Source organism: Sitodiplosis mosellana, unplaced genomic scaffold (genome assembly GCF_009176505.1).
Source record: "Sitodiplosis mosellana isolate CC-2019 unplaced genomic scaffold, AAFC_SMos_1.0 Smas_scaffold_6226, whole genome shotgun sequence".
NCBI classification, from domain to species: Eukaryota; Metazoa; Arthropoda; class Insecta; order Diptera; family Cecidomyiidae; genus Sitodiplosis; species Sitodiplosis mosellana.
Window position 1 is genome coordinate 14,659,585 of NW_022601467.1, and position 23,633 is coordinate 14,683,217.

General features: G+C 36.7%; 1 protein-coding gene across 6 annotated transcripts in view; it reads right to left on the reverse strand.

Annotated features, from left to right (window-relative positions):
• LOC129578473 (protein grainyhead) overlaps positions 1-23,633 on the reverse strand; it is a 144,924-nt gene that overhangs the window by 106,879 nt on the left and 14,412 nt on the right. For 3 of the 6 annotated variants that reach the window (XM_055467139.1, XM_055467143.1, XM_055467137.1), the window contains exons 2-6: positions 18,803-21,875; positions 18,199-18,566; positions 17,554-17,767; positions 17,233-17,407; positions 16,381-17,012 (exon numbers count right to left, since the gene is read on the reverse strand). In XM_055467139.1, the coding sequence (XP_055323114.1) occupies positions 16,381-17,012; positions 17,233-17,407; positions 17,554-17,767; positions 18,199-18,268 (1,091 nt within the window). In that variant the 5' untranslated portion in view covers positions 18,269-18,566; positions 18,803-21,875. The remainder of the gene's footprint in view (positions 1-16,380; positions 17,013-17,232; positions 17,408-17,553; positions 17,768-18,198; positions 18,567-18,802; positions 21,876-23,633) is intronic. The other 3 variants (XM_055467141.1, XM_055467138.1, XM_055467140.1) reach the window with 2 other exon arrangements.

Consider the following 23,633-nt stretch of genomic DNA (forward strand, 5'->3'; position numbering starts at 1 on the left):
CTTTTTTGTCGACAACGTGTTGCCAAATTAAAGAGAAAAAACGCACGCACACAAGGGAAAAAAGAAAAACGATGCAAACACACACAGAGACATCAAAATGAGCATTGTAATCGTATGTAATTTTTTACATCCTGAAATTATTATTTCTTCGTGCACTTTGTACCTCTATACATATCGGTTTCATTCATCGTTCGGGTCCATTACATTAGTTATATACATACAATTGCGGTGCGACAATATTCCAAGAGAATTGCTCCTCTCATGCTCATGTTGTGCCGTTTTGTACGGTTGTATGTGAGTACTGAACATATTTCCGTGAACCGTGTGCGTCCTCTGTCCTGTGCATGCAGCCAACATTGGACATGAAATACGTTGTTTGCAGTTGGCGAATGAAGCAACACCGAAGATTTATTTCTAGAACTTTGCGTTTGAGTTTTGTGCTTATGTGAACGCAAACGGGCCCATTGTAAATGCAAGGATCACATCTGATTTGGTAAATGGACATTATGCATTTGCCGAGATGAAATGGAATCGATCGCACGCGCATTGAATATCAATTTGTGTAGTTTTCCATTTCGGTTTCAGTGCGGTTCGTGTTCCTGTTCTGTGCCACTTTTTTTTGTCCGATGCGTTCGGGCATTTTTTGAATATTTCTCTTGTTTCTCGTGCATTCTGCTTGTTTTTTTTTTTATTCTGTTTCTCTGGCATCGAAACGAGCGCTCTTCGCTTAAAATGGTCATCACGCACGATTTGAGTCAACAATTTTGAACGCATGCTGTGCTTCGACCGTTCATCACAGTAACCATAAACAGTTATTAATTGTATGATTAATCCCAAAGAAAAAAGAAAAACTTATTGGGTTTTGGACCGTGATTAGATTCATATTTTTCTGAATTTTCCAAATTTATTTGAATGAATTAAATCCTTATTTCAAATCGCCAGCTAATCTCAGCTTCTCTCTCTCTCTTTTTTTAAATGGGTTTGACAGTTTAAAGACACCAGGCACATAAATAATTGGAAATGATCTTTGAAAATTGAGAAGGAGACAATGACGAAAAATTGAAAGAGATACACTAATTTGATTTGAGTTAACGTTGATTAACTGAAAAAAGTGATAATCGGTCGGCGACGGTATTCGTTGTGACTCACATTTTGTTGGCCACTTTCTTCATTGATCGCGAACGATGATATTTCACATTACATATTCGAAATTGAAGAGGGAAAAATGCTATACCGATAAGCTCTCCTCAACTTAGGATGCGTATTCAGACAAAAGAACACATGCAAATGGGCAGAAATACGCACAAGTGAATGGACAGACAAATCAAATTAACTGATAAATCAATCACCGGCCCATTTGAGCGAAAACGCAACTTCAGACCAATTTCCATTCATTTCTTTCCACCGAAAATTATTTCTTCATTTTCAATTTGGAATATTGGTATAAGTGCGATTGCTTGAATTCTTCTACCTGAAAATTATGTTGCTGTTTTGATGTTGTTTGCGTCACACAATCGAATAAATAGCACACATCACAATGAATAATTTGCTAATTATCTCTCGCTCTGTCGTTGAGAAGAGTGGAAATAATGACCATCCGAATCAATTTTCAATGTGAACGTTCGTTTGATATGCTCTCTGATATTGATGTATTACGGCCGATAATTCGATTTAAGCGCTATGTGAATTATACCGAATGATTTTAAAACCGCTCCAATTCTACGTCTGAATAAACGATTCATTTAAAACATGGGTTGAGAAACACGGGTGTTTCTCGCAACAAAAACAATTGCCATGGATGAACATACGCACGGTGTGTTTATGTTGTTGTTTTCTATGTATATCCAACTGATCTGTTCGCTTAATTAATTAAAATGAAGAACGATTGAGCGCATAATCTGACTAAGCGCTTCTCAGATTGATGAAATAGACATACACACACCAGCCCCCAATATTGTTTAATACATGAAACACGATTTTTTTTGTCGATCGTGTGCAAATCATAAAACATGATCACTCTCGAAACAAATAGACACCAAACCAAAAAAAAAATGATATGCCGTCTGTCGTTAATCAAACAGAAACCAACACAAAAAAAAGAAACGTTTATATGATTTTTCGGATCAAGCTCATAAATTGCTTCACAACTGAATCAAATTGAGAGAGAAAGAAAGAAAGAGAAGAAAAAAAACGGAGAAAAAACTGAAACGGCGTACTGATACGCGGCGTTAATAAGTGATGCGAGATCAAGATATATTATGTATGAAGATATTACGAACGAATATATATTGAACACACGACTACCAAATGAATAATGACCAGAGCAATGAAGGTAAAGTATCAAACCGCATAAATTGCCGTTTAATGTAAATAATGTAGCAAGTACTTTTGGCCTAAACACCGTCTTTGAACCGCATAAATAAGCCTATGCCCATCAACGAGAGAAGCGAGAAAAAATTGTAGTTCCTTTTAATTGAAACTGGCTACTTCGAAATGAGTCATGGCTTATAAATCCATCGTATTTTCGATGATTCAATATCAAGACTACGGACACAATTCATGGCTATAATTTTTCATTCGTTTCAATTCGTTTTGTTTTATGATGTAGACACGCTGAACTTTTAGTACATGCCAAACAATTTTTTTTCTGTTTGAATCAAATGAAAAAGGGATTCTTAGCCATGGTTGTTCAATGCCATATATTTTTTTGGATCGAGTATAAGGTAACCGCATGCAATTTCATGGGATTTACAATTCGCACGGGAAAAATGAGTGAAATCAACTTGTCCAAGTCTTATTAAATATGAAACATCAATACCTTTGGTTGAAATCGATGTTGTTCGCAATCGAAACTTCGTACGCATAATTTTCATTTTGACTAGACTCTCTTTGAGATTTGTGTGTGTGTGCCAGGCAAAAGTCTGAACAAATATACGAACCCGAACCAACAAAAACAAGCCGAATAGCATTGTGTGTTGCACATTGCAAATAGCGTGAATGATAAATGAACCTCATAAGCCTTCACTTATTTTATACGAAATAATTTATAAAGTTTAAAGTAATAGTAAAATATGAACACTTCAACAGCATTCGCGAAATTTTTTCCAGAGAAACGGCCAAACTGAGAGAGAAAAAAAACCACAAATATTCTGCGCATTGATTTCCTTGTGGGTGCTTGCACCGGCCTTTATGTTTGAATGTGAACTTTTCCATTTCTTTCTCTCTTTCTCTGGTCCGTTGCATTCACACGTTTTTAGTGTGTATGCTTTGTGCTTGCAATCTCGCGAAAACCATCCAAAACCGTTACATATGCACGGCTCGGCTCGGCTTGGCTTGGCTCGGTCGATCGGTTCGACTTTTATTGTCTTCGATTTTGTTATGGCGATTTTTTGTGCGGTGTGTGTGTGTGTGTGTGTGTGTGTGTGTGTGTTTTGTCAGAAATATTGTGAACATTGACCGAACTCATGCGCATATTCAATACATTTGTTCTTGACAAGTCAATTTATTTTGATGTTTATCGCGTAAATAATGATGTTAAGCCACGAAAAATGCCGATACATTCCAACGGCCATTTGATAATAATTTTGTTCGTTCATCGACAAAAAACCACAATTTTATGCTATCTAATGCCCAGAATCCGATTTAATTCGATCAAATGGTTGTGCGCATTTCAATTGGGTATTTATATTGAGCGCGTCATTCCACCAAATGTGCTCAATTGGTGTGAGTGTGGAGAAAAATTCAAAAATAAATTTAAAAAAACGGACAACATACACATGGGCCGGATCACCCATATTCGACAAAAGAATTGCCGAACACGGAATTAAATGACGGCTATCGAATGATTAGGCCCTTCTAATGTGTAGCGTTTCCAAGCTTTTGTTATCAATCCAGATTTGTTGTGATAGCATGCGTGCAGCAAACGGCTCACACAGTTCTAAGCAATGGACCAGAGACCAATTGGCTGTCGCGCACGCTCATTCACTCGCTCACTTGCTCGCGCCAACCAGCGCACGATTCATTGACATGGCATGCAATAGTGTGCATTGCATATCCCAGATAAATAAGATAAATTGTGGTTGCTGTTCCGGCAATCATCAAATGCTGAGGCGAAGAGAGTGCGACTGAAGCGAACGAGAACAGATTGAGCACATTTTTTCAGCGAAAACGGAACAAACACCGTTATCAACTAATATTTTTTCGAGCACAAATTGCATTAAAATGAATATTTTAAAATGAAGACCAAAACCCCATTAAAAATGCATGTCGTTCGATTGGTTAACGATGAAAATCAAACGGTAAACACGATACATATGCACGCAGCTATGGACAAAAGATGCTATATTAATGTATATACGCGCTCAACGATGATTATAATGCAAATTGTGAAACTTCGTTTTAATATTTATTTCAATTTTTGTTGTGGCCGCCGCGTTGCTCTCTCTCTCTCTCTCGCTCTCTCGGTCTTCATTTCTCGCTCTCTCTCTCTCTCTCTGTTTCTCACTTGATCTCACTCTCGCGTCGTCGTCGTCGTTGTCGTTGTCGTTGTCTTTTTTCCCATCTTCTGCTTCTTCTTCTTCTTCTTCTTCTCTTAATTTTCATTCCATGAGAGATCAACAACGTTATCAATGTTCAATGAAAACAGTTTTCTTCTAGGCGAAGGAATGAGAATGTGTTTCATCTCGTTAATGAAGCGCGAAAGAGACGCGGGACAATAGAGAGAGAGAGAGAGAGAGAAATAGCGCGCACTCATATACAGAAAAATCAAAATGTAATAATAATCCATGGAAACAATCACACGAACGCTTTGGTGCAACATACACACCTCGTCCGCGTCCATTAATGTAAAATAACTATAAATATTAATTGAGCAAGAGAAGTAAGGTTATTGCATCTATTCCGAATGAAAAAGCAGCCGGTGCTGAGCATTTTTAATACATGAATTATATTTGTTGATCAATAGAAGTCGAATGAAGAGCGAACACGATGGCTGCTCTTTTTGCTGCTGTCCAGATGAGATGAACAGAAGAAAAAAGAAAACGACAACAGCAGCACGCAAGTAGTAATAACAACACTGGGCAGCAGCTGAGAGAATGAAAAAAAGAAGAGAGAACGGGGAGAGATTTAAAATTAATTTATTCGGATTTGGTATGAAATGACCATTTTGCCCCGTTTGCGACGCCACTTGAGCAAATCCAACCAATCTCAACGATATGCTATTCGAGACAGAGCGACACAGTGTGTCAGTATAGGTGTGAATAATGAGCGTCATTGATCCGAAATCATTTGATTGAAGAGCAACATCAAATTTCTCTTTACGTTCGCTCATCGCAAAAGAGTTCAAACACACAAACCATGCGATTGATATCAGTGATAAATGCGTTGAATTTGTTTCTATTCACATTATTCTCGACCCAAAGCTACATCAGCAAGCTGCTATGAACATTGTAGTGCGCGTGTGCGCTGCCACTAGACACCGATCGGCCAGACAATGAGTGTGTTGAATACACTTGCCATCAAAAATTTCCAACCAAAAAAATTCGATGATTGCCGGATCACACACATATTTTTCCGAATATATCTCGATAGCCACGAAGATTTATGCATTCGCCAGTTCGAATGGAAATTTTGAACAGCGAAGAAATCAAAATAAAAACAACACGAATCAAAAACGCTGCAAAACATTTGAAATCGCACGTCATTTCGTAGATATGGCGATTTCTTCTTACAAACATCGTATCCGCAATGCATCGGATTTCATACCGAAAAGTATGCATCGTACAGAATCATTTCAGTCAGTCACAAACCATTTGATCGCCTACTCCGAAGTAAAGCGCGGCATTGATCGGGTCCCATGCCAAGCGCACCACTTTTCATTGATAATAAAGATAAGAAACAATAAGTCTGCGTAAAAAACATGCTCAAGCCGCTTATAGTGTTCAATTCGAAATCGGCGATGAATGGTGGGGAATTCAAAAAATAGGAAATCAGAATTAACCATCGCATCGCATAATGTAACAGCAATTCATATACACTACCAGCAATCGAAATAGAAAAAAGAAAGAAATACATGATTGCGACTCTATCGCACTCCTTTGCCGTGCACATTTTCTCCTTCTCTCGTTCTCTTTCTTCCTATTTTCTGTAAGTCAATCCGTATATATTCTGCATATGAATGCAAGAAGCTATGCAAATTGCAAATCAAATGTTGATTTAATTTAAGTGTAGGTTGTGATAAAATGCAAACCATTTGAAATAGCAAAACTTCTTGGTGTTTTTTTTTCGCGCGCGCAACGCGTCTATGCATTGCACACTGCCAATTGATTGTTCTAAATTCGCTTGGCAAGCGCAATTTCCGTCAAGAAATTAACGTCATTTTCAGTATTAAAACGTTCATTAGATCCGACCGACTTGACTGCATAGTCGATACAGCGTTTTAAGTGCACGCTAAGATACTTTCGATTCGCTCGTCAGATAAGCTTCACTCTATTTGCATTTTGACTATGCGCCGAGATTTGATGTGTGAAGTGCGCTTGAGTGCACATCAATCAAATCATCGATACGCCACTATTTATGACACATAAATTAATACTTTAAAGTCCATTTTTTTTTCGTTCGTTTCGTTATGATTTTTCTTTCGTTGCTCTAGCTTTATCCGGTCATCAAGGTATTGCGAGCATATTTGCCTCGATGCATTCGACTTGCGGGTCATCGAAATGGGAGCGATACATTTAGAGAGAGAGAGAGAGAGAGAAATTCTCAACATTAAAAGATTTTGTTTGCGCTCAATCAATCGACCATTTCTCTCTCCGACTCAACTGATGATACCAACGGTGAATAACACATATTTAGTTCGTTCGCAAAACAACGAGCATTCTTTTTCATCGCAAGCCAATTTCAGGACAATTTAATCGTGTCTACCTACGTGACAATTTAACCATAGTGTTACGTCGAAAAATCTAATCACTTGATCGAAACGATGGTGGAAAGTATTAGTAAAGGATACAATTTGTTTCAATGAGCCAATTTTTAATCTTGATGACGGTCGTTTAATTGTCGTAAATGAGCCAATAGCCAATTCTTGAAGAAGTGAAATTAGTCGTCGGGAACACCTATATCGATTATGATAATTGCTGATTAGTTCCATCATTAAATAGAGGCAAACTGAAGGAACATCCAAAACTCTCGATAAAATAGCAACCATCGAACAAAAAACACAAAAACGAACTAAACACACGAACAGATTGGTTTCACTGATAATCGACCACGCCCGACAACTATTAATTCCGAACTTCTTTTTTTTAATTCTTTTTCTCACCTTTTTTTATTGCTTTTCATTTAGTTTTCCATCGTCGAAAATGTCCAAAAATGAATCGTAGAATTTGTCATTTATTTTTTTAAATCGCTTTTTGTTGTCTGTTTGTTTTGAGCGTTACCAATGAAGAATCGTCATTTATGTGTTCTATTCATAGGCTTAAAATACACAGCGATCGGTCGAATACGTTTTGGTCGTTAATTAGGAATTCCCAAGCCCATTTTTTATATGTCAAATTGAAGTGGAACTGAATCAGCTTTAGTGATGATTGCGTGAAAAATGAAGATCGTCGACGGAATGGAATAATCAATTCGAAATTTTCAATGCTATCATTTACCAAATTTCATCTCAATTTCTAATCAAAATTCTGTGTGGTTTGTTGATTTCCTTTGGCGGTGTCTTGATGAGATAATCGCATAAATTTCGTGCATACTTAGAATTTAATTCGCACGGTCAAGAATTGTGTACTTTGTGGAGTGATTACTTTTTATTCCGAATCAGCAAGATGGTGAAAGAAGGATTTTTCAACTGTGTACCTTCTTAGTACAGATTCTTGGTGGGTCTTCATGCTACGGATTCGGTATACATCTGTGAACTACGACTTGGATTTAGTGCCGATTTTCCATTCCATTGCTCTGCTGTACAGTCTGAATTTTAAGATCGTTTCACACCTCGACATCGAATTTCAAAGTGGAATGTGCGTGAGCAAGCAATGAATACGATTAAAATAAATTATGTATCAGTTTGGTTTGTGCTCAGCTTTATCGATATGTGTGATTTAAAATAGACTTAAGTAAAAAAAACTGGTTCATACACAAAGAGCGCAATTGAGTGAGCGCCGATGCATTCGATAGCAGCAAATTTGTCAATTTATGGCTTAAACTTGGTGTAAAATTGCGTTCAACGGAACAATCGCAAAATCACAGTGAGCCATGTATTTGCATGGCATTTATGAGCAGCGTGACTACTGTACAGCGACCGTTTCTCTCTCTCTCTCTCTCTCTCTCTCAACATTTCAACATTTCAACGACAACAAAAACAGATAGAGAAAAAGCAATGAAACATGAAATGGTCTAATTTCTGTTTGGCACATTTGTGCAGTTGTTGTTATTGCTTTTTCGCCTATTTTGTGTGGAATGGAACTGCCTTCGAGTGCGTAATTCCTAGCACGCAATCGCACTTTTATATCGTTTGTTGGTAAATTGCGTTGGTAATAAGTGACACATCGCAAATCAAATGCGTATTCAATTTACAATCAGTTTACAAGAACAACAACAGCAACAACAAATGCACAGAGCATATAAATTTCTCGACTTTCACATAAAACGCGAAGGATGGCTTCGAATGCGTACGAAAATACGTCACAGTAATACATAACGTGTGAGTGTATTCCATTTCGACTTCATAAATATAATTCGGTTTTTTTTCCTGCGATTATGTGTCGTGCACGGTGTTGTTTCAGCGTTTCTTTTTTTTTGCTTTCTTACTTTGTTCCGTTTGCATCTTTATCTCGCTGTTCGGTTGCATTTTTTCTTTATTTCTCTTCATTCGGACAAGACTAATAAATTACAATAGCCAATAGTGATTTCATTTTGGAAATGAAGGCAAAATGTAAACGTTGACCGAAAACGGAACGAAATGGAATGAACAACGCATACACACGAAAATTAAAGAGAGAGAGAGAGAGAGAGAGAGAGAGAGAGAGAAAAGGGGAAAAAAATGAAAAAGGACACAAAAAACGCATGAATCAAGCAAATGTAATACTGACGGCATAAATACGGTGTAGACAAATCAAAAAAAATGCACTTGCAAAGAAACGAAATCACAACAGCCCTTCGGTGCTTCAGAGTTAAGACAAAAAACATTTTCTCCATTGGTCGGTGATCACCTTTTTTCTCTCTCTCTCTCTTCGACTTCTTCTTCTTCTCATTGCCGTTGTTCCATATACGTCGATGAAATTTCGTCTTATGACCATTATGAACGTCGAAGCCGAGGTACAGCCGCAGCAAACGAAACGGCGGCGATACTATTGTAGGCAACAGGAAATGTAACGAAATCGAATTCATGAACATTATTTTAAACGCACTCCACATTAATAACATGTCTTTGGGAAAATAAATGCTGTTTTTCGCTTGTTTTCTTTCTCTTTCCATCTCGAACGGAATTTCATTGGCGGGCCGGGTTAGGTGGCTGGCTTTTGTCTACGCAGATGCTCTAAATCAAAGTCTCGCTTTTGGAATTTCTGCACATTCCAGGCCATTATGAAAGGCATTAAGTGAAAATATGCATGTAAATACTTTTTTTTAATTATTTTTAATGACATTAATAATGAAAAGTGTTGCAAAATCGGGTGCACCTTTTTTTTGGTTTTCGGTGCATTGCCATCAACGACCATTGCCTTACCACGACCAAAATTAATTGCATTTTAATCTTAAATATCGTTAATTTACTGAATAAATATATAGGTATGTGTGTATGTACATATGGTGGAGCTGTTAAAATATTCGGAAAAATGACCGAGTACAAGGCATATTAAAAAGACGATAGGCATATTTTATAGCCGTCATCAGTGAAATGATATATTTTGGTCCGCCAGAATATACCAGTATCGAAGGGAAAAAAGGCATACAGGACTACAACACTTGCTAAATTGTGTTGGATGAAAGAGTTTATGATTAAGTTTTGACATGGTTCAGCTCAAACGGCATTTCTTCAACCAAACCGCGCGCGCGGTCGTCAATTTTTCTGCTTTTCAATATATCCGTATGCATAATGTATGCAACGCAGCGTTGCCAACGCTTGAGTGGAGCAGTTCTGACCGATTGCCGAAAAAAAAACATCAAACATAATACCTACAATTTACACATAATAACAACGCAGTCGTTGACTGAAAATATTTAATGCGCTTACGGGCAGTTGATGCCGTGTATTTTGAGTATTTTTTTTTTCATGCCAATTTCTACATTGGCTCTCTTTTCCTTCTTCAGGTGTGTGTGTGCGTTGCTTTTCTTCTGTCTCTCTTCGGTTGTTTCGTCTGTAGGTATTTACACAATGACAATTGTGATCAATCAACAAGTGCGAAATGTAATCGAATCGAATACATTTAAATAGTATTACAATGAATTTGTGCGACTTTTCTGCCGGTTTAATGTCAGTTTCGCGTATTGAATTATTCAATTTCCACACATTTACCGCAAAGCAAATGCATTAAATATGTTGATTACATTTTCAAATGGGCCGTTTATTTACAGTGGGTTTCAATTTTATTTTTTGCTGCTGTGATACTTTTTTGCCGGAATATTTTTGCGAATGTGTAACATTTTGATGATGTTACTGTTTCGGTTTGGTTTTGATTCGGTCATTGAAACCTATTTTTCGATGAATGTGCTGAAATTGAAGCGAAACATGGCTATTTACGGATGGATAATGGACCCAAAAAATAACTGCATAATTATTATTGCTTTTTTCGCCCCCTCCCCCCCTCTCTCTCTCCCTCTCTCTCTCTCTCTCTCTCTCTCTCGCTCTCACTCCTGCTTAGTCCAGTTTGTTGGGAATTCCAAAACAAAGCAAAATTTTTTTTTAACTAAAAATTAATCGTTAACGTGGTTATTATTTTAAATTTTATCGAAAACAGTTTCAAACACAAGAACGTTTTCTGCATTGGAATTTGATGCAAATCTGTAAAATATGCGGCGTTGAAAAAGCGATATGGTAGCCGAACAGCGAAAAAAAAGCGCTTGCACTCAGTTCAATCGTTGTTTTTCTTTGGTAAAACCGGCGAATTGCTACCTTCACCGAAACAACATCAACATTTCCCCGAATTGGACATGTATGAGAGGTAACTTGAATTAGCGAACACGTCATAAATTCATCAACATCATTAACTGAGCGGTCAATTGATGGTTCACAAAATTGCGGCGTTTCCAAAATAAAAGACGAAAAAAAAAAACAGAAATGAAGCATGAAAATTCAAAATTGTGCTAAATCCATACTCGATTAAATTTCGCTCATGTTGCGCTCTTTACCGTTGCATTTTTTTTTTCTAGATGATCATCAGCAGCAGCGGCATTGCACACGCAAATCTCATGTCAGAGACGAAAGTTGAATGGAGAGGAAAAAAAACGGCCGAACGACGTTTGCTACATTCGAACTGGCAATTCTTAGCCATACAAATTGATTAATTATCTTCTTAAGATTGATTATGTACAGGTTAACCGTTTGTGCATGTGAACACACATCAAAACTGTCCAAATCAGCTTGGATTATACGCGCGTTCGGCAACAGAGTGAAGTGAAACACCGAAAACGAAAATTGTATACACTCATGGCGCATGTGTTGCATCGCACATTGCAAAAGATGTGCAACAAAAAAAAAATCATACCGATATTTTTTGTAAATGGCAAACATACAGGCGAAATTTAATTATAAACTCATGCGCACCTTATTTTCATTCTGATGCGATTGGTTTGCTTGCCATTTTCATGTTTCGAATCATCGAATGTGGCGGACGAACGAAAAAAAACCATCATCATAATCTTTTTCATCCATGCGAATTTACGTAAATCATGCGACTATTTATTGTCGATTGTGACAAACTGTGAAGCACCGACATGTCCATCAACTTATTTCATTTGTACGCATTTACACGAAGAGAAGAAGAAAAAAAAGCATACAAACAAACAGAGAAATATGAGCGTGACTTTTCTGCCCATCAACGAGGTGAGTGGCAATATATACAGAAAAAAAAACGTAAGAGGATTTTCGTGAAAAATAAGATCATTCATGCCCGGTATCGTGATTATCATGCATTCATACGTGAAAGAGAAATAAACTATACGTGGCTAATCGTAAGCGGTAGTTCTCATACGGGAATCAACGCACAACAGGTTGCCGATCACTTGCACAAAGCTTCAGTTCCAAGCTCGCAATTTCTTTTATAAAATGTAAATTCGCATTCAACTGACTTTGGTTTATGTGCTATTTTTTCGGTTTTTGATCGCAAGGAATAGATAATGTCACACTGTTTGTACGAAGTTTATGCGTGAAAAATTAACATTGGAGGAGAAAGGGTAGCTCGAATGAAATTCGGCGATGCTCTTACGAAGGATTTTTCTTTTCGACAGCTGCAAATTTCGAATATTTGGAATTTTGCTTCAATTCTACTTTGCTTTGGATGAGTCGTTGAAAACTTTCCTGAAATACGATGACATATTGCCTCATAAATCGCACATAAAATTCAAATTGCATTGAGTGGCATTTGCGTTCGGAACCTCCTTTTCGGGAATAAAAAACAGGATCGTTTTTTTTTGTTGCCAATAAATCCACAAAATTGCGGAATAAGAATGTTTTTGCAACAGGTGAAAATGCATTTGAATTGTTAAAATGCTGGATTCATCTACGAAGCGAGTGCTGATTCTATTTGTTCGAATCGCCAGCCATATATTTTAAATGGCCAAAATAGACAGCTACGGATGATTACCTGGGCAATTGATTTATTTAGATTGAAGTGTTGCCCATTAAATAAAACCGTCATGTTTCGTTAGAATTGATTTTCGTAACGGAAAGGTCGTCGTTTGTCTGGAATTTCTATGAATTTGAGCGTTTTTTTTCTTCTTGCGTATATACATACGTTTGGCAAATCTCTCATATCGAATGTTGAACATTCAATTGTTGCGTTTCGTTTCGACGGGGAGCCTCTACCGTACAACACGCTCGTGTCGTTCATCTCATCAGTGTTTATGGGTGCATTTCACTGAAACACACGGGATGCTGTGAATTGATCAGGCGAACAGAAAACGAGCCCATAATATTTGAAGAAATGCAACGAGAGACAAACAAACAAACGCAGCACAAAACGATGGAATGAAAACGGCAACAAACGCGCGCGCGAGCGCGCACACAAGAAAAAATCAAACAAAACAAAAATACTCTGTTATGCGATAACATTGGAAAGGAATCTATTCTGACAGCAGCATGTGCATTGCCATTGCATTACAATCAGTTTTTGCCAGTCAGCTACCAAAGGAATAAACAACCAACTGTGAATTTTACATTATTTTAATGGCCATATAATTTTATTGTGCAATTCAACAAGGTGTAACGCAACCAACTATTTTTAATAGTCGTTATTTTAAGTCTCTTGTCTCTCGCTAGCCGGAGCGTTCACATCTTTTTCGATATCGGGGCTACAATGTAATGCTTTTGTTTTACCATTTTGAATTTGGTTATGCTGTTAATATACAAAAGAGTAATTTACCTATCGAATTCGAAGGATCATGTTATTGTATTTCGCTTTTTTTCTCTTCTGTTTCGTTTGTTTGTTTCATTGCAATTTTGTTGCCGTTTGATGTGAATAACTGCACATTTTGCATACAATATAAATGCACATCACAATGACAAGAGGAAGAAGGCAACGACGATGAAAGTAATATATGCTGATTGTGTAAGGCTCTTTCTTCTCTCTCTCTCTCTCTCTTATGCGCTCTCAAAATTTTCTATTGCGTGCGCACTCGCGCTATTTTCGTTTGTTTTCCTTTATTTTTTCGTTTCATTCCTTTCCATTATTTGTTTATTTCAAAGCTTCATCGTATTTAATTTCGATGCGAAATGCAAATCAGAAACGGTAGAAAAAGGCCAACGAAATCATGTGAATGGTTTGATTAAAAAGCACTCACGCCAACTCTGTGACATATCTCATACGGATTGATATAACATCGTGTATGCAAAAGAACAAAGAACAAAGCAACGAAAGCGCGCGCACAGTTTCTCTGTATCTGTCTCTGTCTTTCTCCCTGTCTGTCTCCCAGCATACAACCGATGTGGTGCATATACTTTACTTGATCTTATCCATTAAATCGGGATCCATGATATATACAAATCGCCTGTTTGCCAGTGGACAAATCGATTTTTTGCGCTTGCACTCGTCTTTTGCCAGACGAACGAGATAGACATTTTGGCAAATATCGACAGAAACGAGAGGAAATGTGAGTGTGAGAATAATATGTGAAATTCGAACGGATTGAATGGAGGAAAAACTGTACAAATTTGTTGAAAAAAAGGTAAAAGAAGAAGGTAATCACAAGATTAATACTAATAGTTTTAAAAATTCAATTGAATTTATGTGGCGAATGATTGCTGTTTGAATGTATGAGTAGCGACCATCGAATAGAGCTCGTGGATTGCGATCAAATATCTTCCTGATTATTCGGATGTTCACATGATCAGACCGAACATCCTTTTTGAAAAATGTGATTGACACACGCACACTGCTCTGCATCACATACACATCACTTAACCGTTCCGAATTCACGCGACCACGGGCGAAATCAACATATTCCCACCAAAGCAAGCCAAACTGGACAATTTACGATTTTTCTCCCAATTGATTGCAATTTCTTTCGAAAGCCAAGCGTTTTTTGATTCATTTGCAAATGACCACTGAAACTCTCATAAAATTCAATTGGAGTTTATCGTATCGAATTCACGTACGATTCCATTCATTTCCAACATTTGTATTTATCGTCATATCGCATGGCATATCGTCAAAAAAAAAATATGTGCGTTCTCACAATAGAAATTGAATGACGAAAAAAAAGTAGAAATCAGAAACAATACGCAACCATTCGTTACACTACTGCGGAATATTAAAATATATTTACGATTAATAAGAATGGGAAATGCGATGTTCTCCGTTTTTATTCTGATTTGGCGTGATTTGCTGCACACGATGATGTCGTTGTCGTAGTGGTTGTTGTTGCTGCTGCTGCTGCTGATGCTGCTGCTGCTGTTGTTGTCGATGAACGAAGCAGTCAGCATCGTGGTTCGACCGACTGTAAGCAGCCAGTATTTGTACACTGTATCTATTCAAATGGTTTGTGCGAAAAATGCCGGAAAAGATTGCGATTGCGATTTTTAGGCAGAGATAAGTATTTCGTTTTGCATATTGCACATGCGAATGTGCACAGTGACTTGGCGATATCTGCCGTGCGATTAGAGATATCCCGTTGTGTTTGTTTTATACTAATTTACCAAACAGTTAATTTTTAAGTTTAGGACTTCTTCGCTTCGGCGGCTGCATCACGATGCCACATTTCACTTCATGCAATGCTATGTTGGTATTGTTGCTATTGTTGGCCAAAGTGACACATGACCGTGGCGCACAATGAGAATGAGTAGAGGAAAAAAAGCATCTCTTTAAATTATGATGGAACTCGAATAAGCGGGTCTCAGTGGTCAGTCATCACACAACATGAACGAAACTTGTACTCGTTCGCTAACCTCGAAATAAAATATGTATACGTGAATGTGTGTTTGCACCACAGCAATGAGAAATCGATTAAAATTTCCCAACCATAATACAAATATATATATATATGTGTATCTATGAATGTGCAACGGTCATTTGGGAATTATTAATTTAATCCATTCAAAAACCGTTATCATTATCAAATAACGCACGCAGAGTGTCTTAGATTTTTATGCTTGTACAGGAGCTGCAACGTTTCGTTTGTATCGTACAATTGCATCTCTCTACCTACTGTCATGTGTGTGTGTGTATGTTGTACGTCTCAACGAATGCAGGCCTTTTTTATATGCAGGCTTAAGGCTTTTTTTTATGATGAATGCTAAACCAAATGAACGATGACGTCTACAGAGGGAGAGAGACAGAGAGGAGAAAAAAAAAACCGATACGTCTCTTCTTCTTTTTCACATGGTGATGTGAAATGTGATGCTCATTCCGAGCCATCGGAATAAAGCTGTGACATTATGAATATAAATGAAATCGTGTTGTTTGCATTGGAAAAATGATTACTATCAAATTTTGTCAGCGCCCGTTTCAAATCAAATGTTGAAGTTTCAATAGTTGGGTTTTTGCTTTTCTCTTCTCTTCCTTTTATTCCCTTTACCTGGACTGATTTATTCACTTGGAACGTAACGTTGGTACGCAATGAGTTTTTTTTAAATCAAAAAGGATGTTGCAATGTTAAAGTTCAATCCTTTTCAATCGAATCGGACAGTTTTGAATAAAATTAGAAAGAAAGAAAAATCTTATCAATGTGACTTACCTTTGTTGTTGCGAATGATTTTGGTGCGAGACCGTGGCTATTTCAGTGTCCAGTGATTGTTGAGCGGCAACAACGTACACATTTGGCCCCTGAACGATAACTTGATGTGGTCCTTCGAGTAAATTTAATTCGTTTCCCGTATACAACTCAAGACTTTTCGGATCGGCGCTGGTCGTATAAATGACCGTTTTTCCACCGTCTTCATAAATCAAATCCAGCGGCTGCTGTTTGGCATCATCAGCTGCCGTTGCATAAATCGGCACTTTTCCATTATCATAAATGTGATTATCTTTCACCGTTTCCACATAGGTTTTGTCACCGTGCGTATAAATAATATGGCCTTTTCCTTTGCTCTCATCAATTGCACCATCGATTTCGGGCGGATTTGCCGCCGAAATGAGAACATTTGCCGATGCATCGACTGGCACAGACGAGCCCAATTTGTTACTGGTATCCGTGTATTGCAACACAGACGTTGCAATTGGATTGGCACTTGGAGTATAGACAATTTCGGTTGCACCATCATTTTGTTGATGGTCAATTTCTGATTCAATCAATTTTTGCGCCGCTTGCGGAGATTGTGATTGCGATTGTGACTCCTGCGCTTGGGGAGATTCCTCTGGAGTTGTTTGCTGTACGAAATTCAATGGGCAAAGGGCAGAGTAAAAGTTAATTTCGGATCGATTTCCTCCTTAATTTTTATTTAATTATATTTTTTTTAAAAGAATATCCGTTATTAAAGGCATCTTATCTCTTATGGAAACAAGGAAATTTGGATGTTTTGAAAATGATCAACAATATTACGAGGAATATGAAATTAAAACAGGAAAAAAATGCTGTAATTACACTTACCGTTACAATGCGCGTTATAATATGTTCACCGTTTTCGTTGCGAGTCAAAATATGATGCTCGCCATTGATATATTCGCGACTAATAATTTGTTGGTCACCGGTTGCGCCGATCAATCTTAAAATTTGCTCATCGGTGAAATCTAATTTCGGTATAAATCCTTGTTGATTACTGTAGCTACTTGAAGAAAAAAGAACAAACCACAAAATTCGCCATGAATCAATTGCATTGTTTGTGAGATCATCAAATTGATTGCAAAACTGGTGAATAAACTTAGTTTGCCAAAAATAAACGCATAATCTCGTTAAACATGATTTATTTACCATATTGATTCATTGTCGTCGTAATTTTCGGATCGTGGATTTTTCTTCGTTTCATCGTCTGAATCGCGAGACAGCGCGGTTGGCTGTTGCAACGTTGATGTATGTGAATTCATTTGTAAATCTAAAACGTTCACATTCGTCATTGTGGTCAATTCGGGACGTGGACTATTTGCGGCTGGATGACTTTGACGTGAAGCTGGTGACGCTGAAGATCCTGTAATTAACATATCAAAAAATGATGTACCAAAATTCGATTTGGATTCGTTTGCTTCGATCGAAATTGGCTTCAAAACGAGAACAATGATTTCTAAGTGCAATACACTCTCGCGAAATTCAATCAATAAATGCAATTCGAGTAATAATTTCGATTAACATGGCGTCGCCGTACATTTCGACTAAATGCATCTAACGGTGTTCAGGAGTACGATCAAATGAAAACGGTGATTTCGAGCAATTTCAGCAGCTATAGCAGCAACAAAACAAAGATTATCAACCGAAAGTCAGATTTAAGCGGTTAATATTATTGTGCCGAGAGATTGCATTGTACTTAGAAAAAAAGCGCTCTTTTGTGCAATAATGGAGTAGATTCTTGTTTCTTTTGCATATTACGCTGGCCAGTAAGAGCCATTTTGCAAATATACATACTTAAATCTTCACCGCCAGCAGACTGAATGATTTGTTGTTGCTGATGTGCTGATACTGGTGATGCAGACATTGTGCAAATTTGAGAAGAGAAACAAAATAAGGCGGTTCGTAAGTGTGCAGCAAGTGATAAATGTAAAGCCGATGAGACACCCGCCTTTAGAATATTTATTGGTGCCAAATTTTTTGTTCCATTCGGTTTTACGGCAACAAATGGTATTTTAAATTATAGTGGATGTGTATCAGACGGGCACACTTCAATTAATTTTATTTGTCACGTTTATTAATTAAATGTTTTTTTTTCTTTCTGTGCAAGTGTTTTCTTTGTGTCTTTTTATTTCGTTGCTATCCTTGTCTCGTATTGGATTCTCCTGTGGAAACGATGCAATAATATATAATAAATATCTTTAGATAAAGTAGACGTTAGATCACAAAATTGGAATGCGATTGAGAGATGAAGAAGTGAAGATGGAGCACACCAATGAATTATGAAATGAATGAATCAATGTGATCAGAACTTATGGGGTTTGTTTAATTTTTTGTTTTTTTTTTGCTTTCGTGTATGAGTGAGAGAGTTTTCTCGGGCATGGAAGTTTATTTCGCCTACCTTAAAGATTAATTTTTCATCAGATTCGAAATGTTTGTTGGCATTCGAGTTTCGTTGGCACGGCCTAATAATTGCTTCTGTTTTTCTCTTTCTATTTCTCTCTCTCTCTCTTGACACGCAGCCAGTGTCGCTTTGTGTCCGTTTCGAGTGTGTAGGATGACGGTCGATTTTGTTAATGCTTGTTACCACTGTAAGCCAATGCAAATGTGCTCTCGATCATATCGTTGGCAAGATATGCATATTACAAATTAATACTTGCGCTAATGTACATTTAAGTACATGCATTTATTAAATTATTTTCACATTCGCTTCGTTTGCGCATTCGATATAATGAAACTGATGCAAGCGACAAAAAAAAGCATCGCAATAGTTTTTCTTTGTAGTTATGCTCTTTTTTTGTGTTGTGTTTTTGGATTGCAAGCAGTGTGCACAGCACACACCGCATTTATCTCTTGAATATCGCTAACTGCAAAATGACGACTGCTATTTTTACTTCTTCTTCTTCTTTTCTCTATGCACTTCGTTTTTGGTTTGATCTTTTTTTTTCTTTCTCGTTAGTGTTCGTAGATGTTGCACCGGGTTTTCGGGCCGATTTGAAATTCTTCTCTGTCGCTTATATGTTAATTTTCTGTCTTACTCAGTCATTCGTCGATCGCATTCAATTCAGCATACAAGTAACACCAATTCGCATTTATTCAGAAGAAGAAAAAACTATTTTTCGCCGTTGGTTATTTTCGCATGTAAAATAATCGATAAACAGTTTCGTTTTATTGAAAGTCTATTGAACGAAAACCAATATTTTGTTGCTATAGTAATACGCTATGGTCGAAAACAGCGCCGCGAATAGAATAAAGCGAGCAACAGATAAAAATCGACAGAAGGAGTGAGCAAAAAAAAAAAACAAAATGTACGTGGAGAAACCGATTTTGAGTGAGAGACAGAGGAGGAAAGCGAGATATGGTGTAGCTGAATGGTGCAGCGCACAGTTCAAGATAGGAGATTGTGCAAGTGTTTGTCAGGTACAAACGCCGATTTTTTACGCCAGAGATCGATTCAATTGCTTTGTGGCACTTTTCTGATTGTTCACTGTTCCAGCGTTTTTCCGCAATAACTCAAATTAACTTATGAATTATGAATTCATTTAATTTGCGCGCACTTACAAACGAATATATGTCCCCGTGGATTTTGCTTTGAAAACACATACACACGTACACTCAATCACTAGCTCACTTCGACACACCGATCGATCGACACCGTCCGATGATATTCACAAAAGCTCTCACAATGTTGGATTAAGCACATGAAATTCCACCAGTGGTGCTAATATCAGTTCTCTGGGTTCATTTGGATCGGTGTGCTTGTTGTTGAAAAATGATATTTCGATGGAAAAATGGGATTATTTATCGGTCATTCAAGTGTTATGGCAGCGTAAATATCGTTGAGATTACTCAACGCCTGTATTTTGATTTGGACGTAGATTGTTCATACGTTATTATGGTTATTACATGCGTAAATATGTGATTTTTTTTTCGTTGTTGTTGTCGTTTTTGTACAATATATATATATGCACACAAATACACGGACACAAGTTGATCGGTGCAATAGTTCCTCGTGTATCGCCTTCAATATGTGCATACAATAACACTAATTTACTTATTCATTACATACGGCAAAAAGGCACATTTATATTTCGAATATTGACGCCAGTAGAAGCAAGGCTTCAGTTCGAACAGCGGATTGAAGAGTCTATCTTTATACTTGTTTTAGCTTAATATCGCTTGGCACACGGATTTCGGACGGCGGGTTTATTTATTGTATCACACTAAATTTTCATCGCTTATCGAGAAATATTCTTCTCTTCACACGGTTATGGTTTTAAACAATTTTCAAGCTTTGTTTATTGTTCTTTTTCATTGAATAATTGTAAATTACTATTTGCACTGTTTTCCTGCTTTTGATTGGATTTTTTTTCAGTTGTCTTATTTAGTCTAACTCTTTAAAAACTTATTGCGATTTGATAGAGATTATGGTATTTCCGTGAATTTGTCTACTATTTTTATTTTTTTTTTTTTTTTTTGCTTTATGATTTATATTGGCAATTTAAATTTTATGCAAAAACTCGTTTGTTTTAAACACAACTATTATATGATAATAAATTTATGTATATATTTTGCTTTTGTTTCTGTTAAACGAATAAAATAATATCTTTTTCTTTTATATATGTATAAAAAAAAACCTTATTCGATGTATCGTAATAGACTCGGATTTTTTTTAAATAAAAACTAATGTAAAAAATAACACGATTTATGTATTAAACGTTTTGTGCGATTTGTAAAAAAAAGTGTAGATTTTGATCGAATAGAAATGATTATTTGTTAGTTGAACTAAGGGTTGGACGGAACTAATTATTTTATTGATAAAAATTGGCTGGATAATTACATTCTAATTGTTTCTATGTGCGTGTGTCTCTTGTGTATGTGTGTGTGTTTGTTGTTCTGTTATTATTATTTTTAATTTGCTAGTGTACCATTTGAATGCGATGTGATATCAATTTGAATCGTTGAGCAATCATTGGTTTTTGTTTGACAGTTTTCTGTGCATTATTTGTACTAAATGGAAAACACATTTTTTCTGCATTTAATTGTTCTGAATTGCTTCGAAAATGGCACCACGATTAATTCATTGGATTTTTTTTTGTTGTTTAATTATTGAGCAAGAATTCGCGGCACAATATCACATATGTATTTTTTTATCAAACTTTGTCCATTTGATCGACTGGAAACTGTTCCACGGCCACATAAACGTATGCAAGGTTAATGCATTACGCGTGTATTGAGTCACGTTCATTAGCTGCCACCGCTTATGACGAAGATGCTGTTGATGGTGATGATGATGATGATGATGATATGATCGCAGCTAATTAAATTTACCGATTAAACGATGACTCGCCTCAATAGTTTGTTTGTTTTTATTGTTTCGATCTTCGAACAATTAGCACAAATTCGATTTTTGATAAAATTGTTGAAATTTCTTCGTTTTGGCACCCGATTCTTGGTACGTTTCCACTCAATCTCTGCAATGAAATGAGTAAAATGCAAACAATTAGAATGATTACTAATAAGTGTATTGCTCAAAATTATAATCACATAATAACTGTATACGTTTGAAACATTGGACGTTGAGGCCAAGGGCTTTTAATTGCTGTCGATAAAAGTCAAATTAAGTGCACAATTTTGCCGACTTTTTTTTATATATATATAAATGTACTTGTGCTTATTTTGAAACGTTTTTTTTTTATAGTTTCAAAATATGGTAATAATATGAGAGATATCCATAAAATTTAATTCTGATATACAAGCAATGCAATGAAACTTAATCTCTGTGTGCAAAATTCGAGTGTGCACTTTAAATTTGGCCATATATTTTGACGAGAGAGGAAAAAAAAGACAGTCTCAAGTGAAAGGAGACCACATTGATTGTTTACTCGCGTGCATTGCACCTATGTTGTTGCCGCGCTGTTGTTGTTTTTGTTAACTTTTCTCTCTGCCGTTCGATTCTCATGTCATAATTGTAAAATGTAATCCTTTTGCATGCGCCAACCAAGCTATACGGTATAAAACGAACGAAAAAAGTAAAAGCATTGCCACTTCATTTGAAAAACGTGTCCATTTTTCGCTATAATTTACTTAATGGGCCAGATTTGATGTGCAACTTTCCATATTTACACACACACACACACATTCGGAACTCCGATACATACGCAAACATTCGAACTTGAAATATCCTCTTATCAAGAGAAGCCGAAAACCGAGACGAAGGCTAACCGGAGTCTTTTTTTTTAGAGGAAAAACATAAAATGAGCGTAGAATAGTTTTGGTGTTTTTTTTCGGTTTGAAGGTCGGCAATCGTTCAAACGCCAAGGATGCAGACGTCGAGCACGTCGAAATGAGAACATAATGGATTTTACCATTCCCGGGGAATGAGTAGTAGTCAAATGATATGGTTTTTCTTTCAACAGATGTGAATACGATGTGTGGCAAGAGTCAGTTTACCACAAGCCAAAAGAATTGGAACCAATACAAGTGACACCATTAGTATTGTGTACTCTTGGATCGATTTCTGCATTCGGCATCAGCGTCGAACCACCGTAGCGTGCCATCACCGATGTCAAACGCAATTATATTGTGGCAGAACACGAAGGCGCTGCATTTGATATTGATCGGCCATTATTTGAAGCCAAAATCTTTTCAACACTTTACAATGACGTACTTCTAAACGAAACTGAAAATTGTTACGGATTTTCATCGCAATCAAGTAATTTATAATTCAGCAGTGAGCTTACGATCGTAATTATTGCTTACTCGCATGAGTTACGAATATAAATTCAATTTTTTGTTCCTCGTTTCACATGTGTCAAGCCACTATTTCTATTAATGTGAAAACATTAATTTACGTACATAGATAAATCAACGCAAATTGATCATTCATCAAACCGACTTTCAACTTTATTAGAGCTCCATTTCTGTTTTGCTTCTTGTTCACTTCTCTTCTATGATGAAACCATTTTTTATGAAAACATTTTATTATATTCGATTTCTTCTATTCAAGTCAACAATTCTGCATAACAATTTGTTTTAATTCATTGCCCACATTCAGCAGCAGCACACAAATAAACGTTACGTTCAAATTTATTCAATCGAAAATTCCAAAACGCACACACACACTTACTAGTCTTATGAATGGCTTGCGATCCTTTCGGAAAATCGACTACTATTCCACATACATTGTAAATGACACGATTCATAGCATGTTTTTTACGTCAACAACAAAC